This window comes from Tyto alba, unplaced genomic scaffold, assembly GCF_018691265.1.
Source record: "Tyto alba isolate M040663 unplaced genomic scaffold, T.alba_DEE_v4.0 Super-Scaffold_22, whole genome shotgun sequence".
NCBI classification, from domain to species: Eukaryota; Metazoa; Chordata; class Aves; order Strigiformes; family Tytonidae; genus Tyto; species Tyto alba.
Genome location: NW_024881296.1, coordinates 14,427,436 through 14,440,087, shown reverse-complemented (window position 1 = coordinate 14,440,087; position 12,652 = coordinate 14,427,436). Strand labels below are relative to the sequence as shown.

The 12,652-nt window shown below is 40.6% G+C and overlaps 1 protein-coding gene across 3 annotated transcripts in view; it reads right to left on the bottom strand.

Annotated features, from left to right (window-relative positions):
- The window catches only part of RPS6KA2 (ribosomal protein S6 kinase A2), a 302,187-nt gene that overhangs the window by 259,368 nt on the left and 30,167 nt on the right, over positions 1–12,652 (bottom strand). The window contains exon 1 of one of the 3 annotated variants that reach the window (XM_032996922.2): positions 7,662–7,791. The exons of 1 other annotated variant lie outside the window; for it this stretch is intronic. In XM_032996922.2, the coding sequence (XP_032852813.1) occupies positions 7,662–7,709 (48 nt within the window). In that variant the 5' untranslated portion in view covers positions 7,710–7,791. Of the gene's footprint in view, positions 1–4,086; positions 4,126–7,661; positions 7,792–12,652 lie in introns of those variants that run through there. One more of the 3 variants, XM_032996923.2, reaches the window with a different exon arrangement.

Genomic DNA, 12,652 nt, shown 5'->3' with positions numbered 1-12,652 from the left:
CTAACAGTGGATTAATCATATGATCTCTTTAAGAGACACTTCACAATGTCAAGTGACATGTTAATAAAGGAAAGAAATGTGTCAGAAAAGGAGAAGGGGGAGAGAAAGCTGTGATATTCCATGCCTTTCCCCTGAATTTTAGTTTTTGTTTGACTGAACATTTCAAAAAATCACTGTACAGTACAAAGATCTGCACAATACTAGAAAGCCTCATGTACGAGCAAAGCCTTGCATTTTCTGCACACTCAGCACCAGGCCCTCAGGCAGTAGTTGTTATAGCAACTGGTCTTCAGAGATCTTACTACTGCCCTGGGTTCCAAGGGACATGTCACCCCTCTGCAAAAAGGACCTGGGGAGAACATTTCTTAGTATTCTAACACACATCTACGTAAGACAAAGGTTAGTGCATATAAGTGTGTGACACCACACACAATTGTTGTCTTTGTTTAATCTTACAATGGTGTTTCACATAGTCTTCCTCTTTACCTACCAGTTCTTTAAACAAGATAATAAATTACAAGACATAGTTAATAGACAAACTAGGTTAGCAATAGCAAGGCAATGCACATAAATTTTACAACTGGTTGTAAAACTGTGAATTGTAAAAAAAGGTTAGTGTCAAAATCCCCATTCCTTTCTTCAGCCCCTGTCAGCGCTTCTTCCCATCATGGAACCCCAGCCAGCATTCATCAGTCAGACCCTATTCCACAGCCTTCCCAGCCCTACCGAAACGAGAGCCTCTTGGTGAAACACTGCAGGCACGTAAGCTTCAGGAGGCAGATCAAGCGGTCCTTCGTCCTCAGCCAGGGAGGCGAAAGCGCTGTCCACCGAGAGCGCACCCACGTCCCCGCGCAGCAAGGGCCCGCTCTCCCCGGCATCTCCCCCAGCATGCCCGGGAGGACGATAGTGGGTCATGGCCAGGAGAGATCTCTTGTGGAGTGGGGCAAGGCAGGCGATGAGCTGCACCACGAGCAGAGCAAGGAACGCAGAGTGGTTGCGGCAGGCTGAAAGCAGAGATCTCCTGGTAGCAGTTGCAGTCCCCAGGGTGTTTTCTTGGACAAAACAATACAGCTTTTGTCAAAGCGCTACCAAGGTCTGTCTCACACCTGATCAACAGCTTATTGAAGCGTTAAGACACTATCAGGCTCCAGATAAGCAATTTTATAGGAGATCAACAGGTACATCTAGGAGGTGGGAATCTGATGTCACTTCCACAAGTCCTTCTACACAACTGTCAAGTTTTAAGTTGGCTTTTTTGCTGTTGTTGTTATTGGTTTGATTTTGGGAGTGGGGTGGTGGGTTGTATATGTGTGTTCAGGGTTTTTGCTGTTGTTGGAGGTTTTTTCGGGGGGGGGGGGGGGAATGTGTGTGAGTTATGGTTTGGTTTTTTGTTTGGTTTGGTTTGTTTTTTTTTTTAAACTTGTTTCTCTGTTTTTTAAAGAGAGGAAAGAAGGAAGCCTGGTAGCAAACTGCCAGTAAAGAGCCATGGATCAGCCCATCCAGCATTTGGGCTCAGGAAAATACAATTGCTATTTTACTTCCTTAATTCATATCAGAAATTCAGGGAGTTTTCATATTACATATAAATCTGTTGCACATAACTACTGCTATTCCAACCAAGCCTCTCATTAGGGGCATTGGAACAGTTTAAAAGCAACCCATTTTTCCTCCACTTCAAGTGAAGGAATAAAGTTTCTTGTCCATATGCATCCCTGTTGTTTCTAGACCTTGAAATGACTGTCATATCACGCATAGCAAACAACAGGCCAACATAAGTCCACCCAGGCAGCACTGACGCACATTCACCACATACAATAAATTCTCAGATTAGACTTAATCTTCATTTGCATCACACCTGCAATCCAGTTACACAACCCATACACAGCAGTAGCTATCCCACTGACATAGTAGAGGTGTGCGTAAGCAGATATTTTTGAGTTGTGCTCGTGGAATTGAGCATGACATTGCTCAAGACACTCAAGTTTGGGGGGTGGTGTGGGTGGAGTGTGGGGTTGTGGAGACACAGTCCCCCAACAGCTGAACTGCATTATCCCTCACTATTGTGGCTCCTGCACCACCTCTACGAGCACCCCCTCCTGTTGAATTTACTGACACATCCCCATCACAGAACTCTGCTTCAGTTGCTCCTCTTTCTGCCAAATTGAGTCTATTTAGACTGAAGTTTTCCATGCCAGAAGACTGCCTCAGGCTCAATTCTTTTGCAAACTTTCAAGCCTGACTAGTTCAGCTATTTCTGAGAATAAGGTGAGAAGAAAAATACATATGTTGCTTAGATCAAAAACAAACCCTTCCCCAATTCCCCTAAATAAAACACTCATTTGCAACCCTTACACCAATACAGAGGGCAGAAATATGTATAAGTCTTGTTGCTTGGGGAAAGAACAGAAAAAAAATCTCAAAGATAATTCCTGCACATCATGCAGGCAGGTCCAAGTCTGGTCTTCTGAAACTGCAGTAGGTGAGTCTCTTTAAGTGACCAGGAATGATGAAGAACAAGAGGCCTAGACTGTTCCTGCTTGTGACTTTTCCTTTTAAGCCCAGACAGAAATAATATCCAGTTGTTTCTACTTTCCTCTCCTCAGAAAACCACTGCTTCAACAGTTAGTTTGACAGTGGTTTCTCTGTATGCAACCACTTGCTCAAAGGAGCATGCCTAGCTATTCCTTGTTCTAGACTTTGGGGATCTATATTATAAATAATCACATACTTTCTAGAGTACAATTTTCAGCAAGGTTCCTTGCAAAAGCATCTATGGACTTGCAGTTAATCCCCCCTGCCCAGTCTTGCCTATACTACGGCCCCAGAGAGAGGCAGATGGATGCTGTTGCAAAATGCAAGGTAGTGGTCTCAGGGTTGCAGCTGGCCCCACACACGTAGAAGTGACACACAGGGCCCCCTCCAGCCTGCCCCATCCCTCAAGTCCCCCAGCAGCCACAGCAGTAACACAAGGCCAGCTTTCCAGAGCTCTGCCACTGACCTCGTGTCCCAGCTCCAAGCTGTTCTCCTCCTCTTGCTACATGGGAAAAATGCCTGGTTTGACAAGCCCCAGATCTTTGTACTTTGAGTCACCTGCCATCCTCATACCCCACCAGCAGCTTTGCTGGCTCCAGACCGCAACAGCTCTAAGCAGCTTAACAGTCTGAGGCAGCACAGGCTGGGAATAACAGAAAGACTCCTTTCCCATATCTGGCCTCAAGAGCACCCCTACAACTGCTGAGCTGAAGTAATTTTGTTTCTTTTAATCTTAGTCTTCACAATAGTAAAATGAAGATTCATGAGCATTTACTTATTTACTTTACAAAGCAATGTCAAAGTGGTCATGTGGGGCCAACATCATACACAGAATAAGAGCCCTCGTGAACCAAACACCTAAGGTCTTTGCAAACGGAGACAAGGAGGCTGGCTCCAGCTGACAACTGAGACAACCTGTACCTTCTCTGCACCAGATACAGGAAAATCCCTCCATACACACACACACACACACACCATTAGTCTGTTACTTAGAAAACAGAACACAAGAGAAGCTTTACACACTCATTTAAAACAGGTCCACAAGTGAATTGTCATGCCTTCCACACTCTCCAACATATTCAGAGAGGACTATCCCTGTCTTTGTCTAAGAATGTCCCGGTCATGACAGAAGCAGACTATTTGCCAGATCAGGCACATTCCAATACCTTAACACACAGGCCCTGCAATAGCCACGTAGCAATATACAAGTCAGTTAAACACTAAAGCTCCCCATGCTCCTGAAGGCTGACCCTGTACTGACCAACGTCATCACCAAGGACAGGAACTGTGACACTGAATATCACAGGAAGAGTGTGTGTGTGTGTATGTGGTGATGACTTGAAAATCCTTCTATTCTGAAGGGTTCCAGCTCCCCACCCTAACTGGACAGGCAGCATCACCAAGATGCCCCAACAAGCTGACTAGGTCCCTTAAAACACAACAGACAACAAGCATGCATATGACAAAGCTAATCTTAAAGACCTGTGTATGAAATATATTGTTTTGTATCAAATAGGAAAAAACACCAGAAACAACATAAACATCACAAGATACCTTGCCCATATGTATGGCTCGCATATGCGTGAATGTACAGAAAGACATCTAAGAGGTCTGCACTGTAGATTCCTTTGATGCTGTATATCTTTTCATTCTGCTCTCCTTTGTATCAGTGACTCAATCATATGTTCCCTAAGGACAGAAACGTCTATTGGTGGCAATGGGAAAAGGCAGCGGCATTTATCACAGGCTATAACAGTGCAATATTCTGCCAATACTGCATTCATTACAAAATGATTTTTCACAACACTGAGAAAAAATTAAAGATCCTCCCTTTTAGTGCTACAAAGAACATACACATTTCCATAAATCATACAATCAGCATTTACAGCACCAGATCTCTATAAAAGAGTGCATCAGCTGAAGTCTTAATTTGTTTTGCTTAAGTGCTTTTCTCCTATTAGCAGAGATTACATCTTGCTCCTAAACACTAAAACTCTAAATTACTGGTTTTTAATAAAACCTATTTTTCTCTGCCAGAATGTCATTCAAATCAAAATGTTTTTCACTAGCTTTTTATTTTCCTGCTGACTCAATTACTGAATTATGGTTTACTACATGCAATGATTTTCATATCCATTCCTTAAATCAAGTTACATGATGTTGAATTTTCTACACATACCAATTTCATAAAGCATCCTAATTCAATGGTATTACACTATAGGAGGAACCACTCTCTGCCTTACTGTTTCAGAGAAAGCTTTCAGAAGAAACTGAGTTGCACAGATAAACTTACATGGAAGGACACTCACAGGTGTTAATTGGCTGTCCTTTCTTTGGAAAGACAACAGCTCTTTGAAAGTTCAGTAGGCAAAAAGGTTGTTAAATACACTGTTACCAACTAATTTTTGCTGGTCCTGAAAAAAAGTTCTTTTAATGCCCACCGAGTAATATTAGGAGCTTGAAACACTACATGACAGTTTTCAGTCACTCTCAAGGGCAAAGTCATGTTTTCAACACAGCCATTAAAGGCTTAACTCTGAAACCACCCCTCGTACATAAAAACAATCACTCGTCTCAGAGATGCTGGTGCCTGCACATATAGCAGGCTGAGTAACATCTGCTAAGGTGTTCAACTGCTGCTTTGGTGCATAATATTAAACAGTAAGCTCTGAAGGAGACATTTACTGCAATAATCAAATTTGATGCCATTCTTCAGTAGATACCTTTTCCTGGAAAATACAGGACCATCCTAAAGTCTGATCTACTTACTTATTTTTAAGGAACTTGTCGATTTGCGGCATTCTTTTGTATGCAAAATTACAAGTGTGTTCTTTTAGCTACTTAATTGCACCAACATCTGAACAACATTCAGGTAAACTAGCAATCAGGTAGATTGTTGTAAAGTTATATTCATAAAATAAGGGAGCTGTGAGTCCTCTTCAAAACTTTCTCCATAAAGATATTGCTGTGACTGGCTACATAAGCAGAGGAAGAAATCATTAGCTGAATTCCATATCTGACTATCACGAAAAAAAAAAAAAAATCGTGAAAAAAATGAACAAAAAAACCCAAAACACACAACCAGAAAATATCCATTAATTCTTCCAGGCCCCGACACAAAGATATAATTTGAAGATGAATTGGGTGAACTATTGGAGATTACTTTTTTTAATCACAACACTGCCTTCTCAAATACAACTGTCATTAAGGAGGAAAGGAAACAAAATTGTCAACACTAACTAGCTATAGTATTGATCAGGTAAACTGGGATCACATAGGCTATCGATTCCTGTGACTTAAAGCACAAGACTCATCTCAGTCAAGTTTATCTCCTAGTATGTTCATGTACTCACTCGAGTCCGAGGTATGCGTGTGGTTTGTGGTACATCCCTTTCCTAGCATTTAGAAAAAGGCCTCTACAAACTGAACTGACATATTACTCTTAGAAGGACTGAAGATGTTTTCACCAATTTTGTTCCACACATTACTTCAAATAAAAGTAGTTTGTTGAAAATACTCCATCCACCTCCAGAGAAATAACAAGAACTGTCAACACAGTCAAGTACATGAATCTTATTCAAAATCTCTGTTGTGTGGCATGATACAGATCTATCTTTTTAGGATTGAGCAAGTTGCTATGGGACTCCCAAGACTATCAATGACCTACTGCTATTTGAATGTTAAATTATGTTCATGACCTTCATGGTTGCACCCACCACCACTTTATCACTTCAAACCAGTAGCTCAATTAGATACATTTTCAGCAACTAAACTAAAATCAAATCTAGCATAATGCATCTTTTTCTTGCACTTTAACCCACATTAAGCAATTGGGTGCTTTCAGTCCTATATTCAGAATTATAACAGAAAATCCACAGTTATTATTCTATCCCAGTGGAATTCTAACCATTTGATCAGATAGCCAGCAGTAAGGAGTATATATATACTCTAGCAAAAGGGAAAATTCTTTTCAGTCCATATAATAAACCCCATAAGGACAGTTCGACAGCCTAACTGTGATGTCAATGTTTAAATGCTGGAAATTTACTCCAGAGCAAGAGGTACAACCAACCATCTGCATCTGTGAAGGTGCCAAAAATTGGTGAACTATGTGCCAGGTTCTAACTTGCACAGAAATGTGACTGTCTTCTCTTATACCCCTTTAAAATTGTTTTTGTTGTAATACAATCAAGTTCAATATTTTATTTTGAAGCAGCATATTACAGATATCAGTATGAAATCCCACAGATATAAAATTATACTGCATGGTAAAAATGAAAAACTCCAATTGACTGAGAGCCCTATACTAAAATTGAGATGCTCTACAGCATAAACAGACTGCGCTTCTGATCAACCACTAATAAACTGTGTGTATGAGTCGCCAAGATAAGAAGGAGGGGGAGAGGAAAAAACAGCATATATTTTCATATAACTGTTTACATATTGCCAAACAGGATTCATAGGTAACGCAAATACTCAAGAATGTTATTTCAGACGGCTAATTACCACAGCACTCAGTACCTAGCTAAGTATAGTGCTTAATAGAAAAATATTATCTAGGGGTAGTTTTAAACTAAAACCCAGGTAATTTTAAGAGTTCTACCTGAAAGTATATATGTTTTTTATTAGATGTCTCCATATCTCTACTGAGTTACATGTCTATCTTTGAAAACAGAGTACAAATACGCAGTCCATATGTAAAATATACACACATCATCTTTTAATATCAACTTTTCATTAAACAAGCACCAGTCAATGAGCAGCATTCTCTCCCTCTGACACTGCAAAAAAACTTAAAGCACTAAAATTGCTTGACAGATGCAGAATATATGGTGCCACTGAACCAAGGAACCAGGTTAAAAGGCAGCATAACACGACAGGGTAACAAAACCTGTAAAGTGCAGCTGTAACCAAACTAACCCATGTAGCATGCTGCTTGAGTACAGTTCTGATAATTTTCATCATGTCCCAAACCACAAGCCAAGAATAACATTCAATCGAGAAAACAGTTTGAGGCATCTTGGTGCAAAGAAATCACAAGGCTGACTGCACAAAAACAATGCAATTGTCAAACTTTGTCATCAACCTAATTAAAGCAAGCAAAGCAGCAAGCAAAAAAAGCATTTTACCTTTTTAAGGAAAAATTTCTGTATTTTTTTGTGAGGCAGCTTTATCATCGTTTTTTCAGCATTCAGGATACAGGTCAGACACCGCAAGTACTTGAGCCATTCTGCAGGGGTTTGACACCTTTCGTCTTCTCTGTTAACTCGCTGCAGCCAGCTTAGCTCAACACGTCACCAGACGCCAGCCCAGCCCAGCAGCAGATTAAAAGGCAAGAGCTAGGCTGGATCTCATCTTTAACTCAAATGAGGAAGCTATATACAGACACTCCAGCTCCAGCCAAAGCTTATAGCTGTGTTATCAGCATGGGAAGGAAGAGAACAGGTATGAGGTCTGCGTCTCTTCCTAGAAAACCTGCAAAGTTAAGAAAGGTGCTTATCCAGAGGCAAGAATTTACAGGAGAATGAAAGAGGTACTGGGATGCTCAGTACCTCGCCGAGCCTTTCAAACCCTGTGCTACAGAAGAAACTCATTCAACGTTGAGGACTCTGGAAGCCACCCAGCATTGCCTGCTGATTGCAGTTTGCCATCGTGCACCTGTTAATTGTGCGCATTGTATGTGACTCAGCTGAGCACAGGAAAGAGCCTGTCATTTACGTTTTCTTTAAATCACTTGGAGACTTATTTCCTTTGAATAGTTTTTAGAAAAATCTCTGTGAAGAAAGAGATCGCACACAAAGATGTTATATACTGATACACACAGGGGTATTTATAGACTGTACCAATGCCGAGTTTGATTCAGTGCCATAGGAAACAGATCATGGGACATTGCTGCCTTCCCTTTGGGAACCTGCAAGCAAAGTTCAGCTCCAGATTTGGAAGGGCAGGGCTAAGCAGCACACCAGTGATGCTGCATCTCCTGGACCACTGATGTCCTAAACCAGCAAGGTGCTGTAGGACAACCTGATCTGAAACACAGTGTGCACTCCCAATTATGCCAATGGGATAACCCCTACATTTAAGAATGGTGCACACACTGAAGCAGCTAGTTGAATCAGTTTAAAATCACTTCATGATCAAGCTACCTCCCTGACCAGTACTGCAGTGCTTGAAGAGTCAGTGTGTGTGAGGATACACAAAAATGTATGATGAGGGGAATTTCTTCAAAACACTGTCAGTCTCCCCTGAATCTCCATCTCTTATTTCTGTACTATAAATATTATTTCACACAAGCTGCAGCTGAAAAAAAGGTACCCCTCAAAACTGCAATAGTCCACCTCTACTGTGTTTCTGCCGTTTGCATCATTCTCTTACAACAGATGCTGTTTGTTTCTCTACCTTCTTGCTGTCCTGGTTCTCCAGGAGCTTAAATACTACAAACACTCTCAAGCGTCACTGCAAAGTTCCACTCCTACAGAGGCACACATACTTAATTTTCACTAAATGGCAAGGTCTAGGGCGAGCCAAGGAATTCAGGTTTGAGCTTAAGCCCACTTAGCTGGAGAAGTTTGTATTTAAGGGAGAGGCAAACATGACCACCAAATCACAGCTGTAGCAAAGCGCAGAACCAAACTCTGAGAACTGATGCCACTGTGCATCAATAAGAAAGTCCAACTCCTACCAAAAAGGCATACTGACAACACCACAGAACAGAAGTGCAAGCTGTGTCAAAGTACCAGTCATGAGAAAATTAGAGCCAGGACAGCCACTGAGGTAAACCAACAGCTGAAGATAAGCAGTAGACCTGGTGAAAGCATTTAGAAGATATTCTGGCCATCAGGTGTTCAGCCTGATTATGGAGAATTGCAGTTAAGAGAAGCATCCTACACTGATAGGTATCTAGAGAACACCAAAAAAATTATTCAAAGTCCCATTTCAAGAAACAGTTCCCAAACTGGCAACTAGGGAACCTGAGCAGTGAGACAGGAGCTATTTCTCTGGTGTGTTATATGCTTGAAGCCTTTTGGGGCAATATTGTCAAAAGACAAAAAGAACATTTCTTAGAAAAGTCTCACTGTGCAGGGTGGAAGAAAATCCATGATACCTGTAAAAACAGGATAGTGAAAACACCCTAAAAACCACCTGCACACATACATCAGAAATATAAGTTGCAAGCCTAGTATATTTCTCAACAGTTTCTGCTATAAAAGGGCAAGCTTGGTTTTGAAACTTGGAGCCCTTTGAGTTATACAGTTTAAAAATCCCGCAATTTTGGGGCATGCATTACCAAGAAGCTTATTACTTTTAAATTAAAACTCACAATTTTTACTCCAGTTCACCAGGATTTGCAACATTTCTTAGTATCTCAACTTCTACCTAGGAACTTAGAGTCAAACAGCATTGACTTAGAATTTCAGTTCTTCAGACTGTAATTACTTGGTTCCATTTTTATTTCTGTACTCAAATCCATAAAGGATGGAAAGTTTTCCTCAATACATGCAAATTAAAATACTTTGAAGAGGCTCTTAGATAAATTCAAAAGTCTTCCTTCCTTCGAGATAACATGTTATCATCCCCACACCTCTAGATTCGCCTAGTTCTTTAAAATGTATCTCAAGCTAAACAATTAGATTTAAGATGGAAGTACCATGAAGACATTCTTTTATGCATTCTAATACATAACCACTTTTTGGAAAATAGCTGCATTACAGAAAAGGTAAAGATAGACTTTCAGCTATAATTTCAAATTTCTGGGGTTCTTTTTTTTGTTTGTTTGTTTGTTTTGATTTTTTAATCAAGAGAAACATTGAGGACTGAAGACATACCTTAGCATTATTTTTAGGTGTTTACATGTGTCTGAATACATTTGGAATTCTGTCATGGTTACTATGGTAGATAATTGCTTTTTGTTGAATGTGACAGACCTAGCACATGCAGTCTTTGCTTATTCACAAGCCTTTCAGCTACATGCAACATTTAACAAACAAACAAGTCCTCCAAACACCACATGCATAACATCTTTACATACAGGCACTGCTACTTGCCCTTTTCAAGTCTGTGTGCTCTTTTGTGCTATACAGGCTTTGCTTGAGCAATTTAAATGAAAGATGTTTCGTTCATCAAGGAATGCTTACCTCCTCTTTCTGACCTAACCAATAGAAGAAACACCACATTTTTTAAAAATTAAGTATTTTTATTTTGTTCATGAACTACACAGTTCTTAGCAGGCCCGCTCTCAACTAATACTAACTCTCATGGGAAAGATGGCATCAACATTCCAAGAGAAGCTAGCTAGCCAAGATTAAATAAGTAACAATGCATTCTGTGGTTGTATTTAGTTTTGCATATATAGCATCTATTACAGTATTTTATATTAAAGAAAAATATAATATAACTCAGATTTTTAAGTATAGTGTTACGCTTCACTAGAACCAATATTAAAGAGTTCCATACAAAGGTAGGTGATATCACAGATATCCTTTTCTTCACCTATTTAAGTTACCTTTCTACTTTACTTGGTAACTCAAATCTGAAAAGATAAAACACCTTCCTGCTTTAACTCACACATGTAAAAAAGGAAGTGCAAGAGGAAGCACAACTTGAAAAAATAATGTTAAATTATTCTGTCAGTAATTCTAACCAAATGTCAGTCCCTGTAGCTGACAGTTCTCCATTTTACCTTCTGTTTTGATTTATTAATGCTCAGTTACAAAATGCCAGGAGAATTGCTTAATAAAAGCCAGTTTCTTCCCTGGTTAGCTGACCCCTTGCAAAAATTAGTCAATAATTTTGGAAATATTGGATCAAATCCAGCAGTATTTATCTGCGCTTAAAAATTGGGCCTGAAATAGTTACTCAAGATTAAGTTGGACACCCTAAACAATAAGCATTACCTTAAGAGGAGCAGCTTCTACCACGCAGCTTGTGGTAACCCTAACGTTGCACATCTGTACTAGGAACGTACGCTCAGGCCTCGATTCTCAAAGGGGCTCTGCTGTCACTCACAAGCTTCCCATCTGATGCTCAGAAGCCCAGTTCCTGACACGAGGCCCTTATGAGCAAGGAGAGGAATTTCCCCCAGTATCCAGCCACCAGACTGAGCTGCGACAGCAGCAACAAAGGCCGTGGCTTTAGGACTCAAGTTCCATTTCTTACAGCCCTACCCATAGCAAGGGCAGCACAGCAGCTACCAACACACTGCCATTGGGGTCCAAAGGTCTTTGCGCATGGTGCTGTTGATCTGCATACTCAAAAAGCTAAAACTGAAGTTTTTGTCAAGTCCTCCCCTCAATTATTTGAGGTCAATACACAGCGGAGTGAATTATTTCCTTTACAGTGTAAAAAATTTCTCTTACACTCCAGACAACTGGCTAGTGCAAATCTATTCAAGGTAATGAGGGCTACGCAACAAAGGAACTGATACTGCTCTCTTACAGATCATTAATAACTTAGATCAAGAAAGATTCCAGCATGACTATCTGCTTCAGGCTATTTATGGAACAGGTACTTAAAAAAAACATGCAAACTGAGCATATTTTATCAGGAAGCTTTAATTGCAGAAAAACTTTTTTCTCTTCCCTCCCGCTCCTGAAAAGGCTAGAGGTACAAGACATCTTTTTCTTTTTCCCTTTGTCCTCATACACCAATTCCAGCTTCTCAAGAGCCACCTTGAGGGAGAAATGAGGAAGCAGAATACAAGGGATACTGCCTGTTTTCTGGATAGTACTAAATGTGTGGCAGTAAAACAAAAGTGTTGGCCTTGGAAAACAGAACTCCACTCCCCTTCCAAAATAAACAATGCCAAAATCCACAGCAGTTAGGCCTTGGAAGTGTCCACTACAGGCAGCAGCATTTCCATGTCATTTTTCCCTCCTGTTCTAATCAGCAAACATCACTGCCTGGCAGACCCTGCTCAAGCTCTTAACACAACTGTAAACCACCCTCTCCCCTCATATCTTTCCAAACACCCAACAAAAAGGTGGTTTCCTGGAGGACTGACACCAAGGACTCCTGCAATAAAAGTAAGGAAATAATCTTCTCCACAGAACTTGCTTCATCTCCCTGCTGCCCTAAGGACTCCTGAGTCACCCCTTGAGATGTTCTCAATCAAGAAATGACT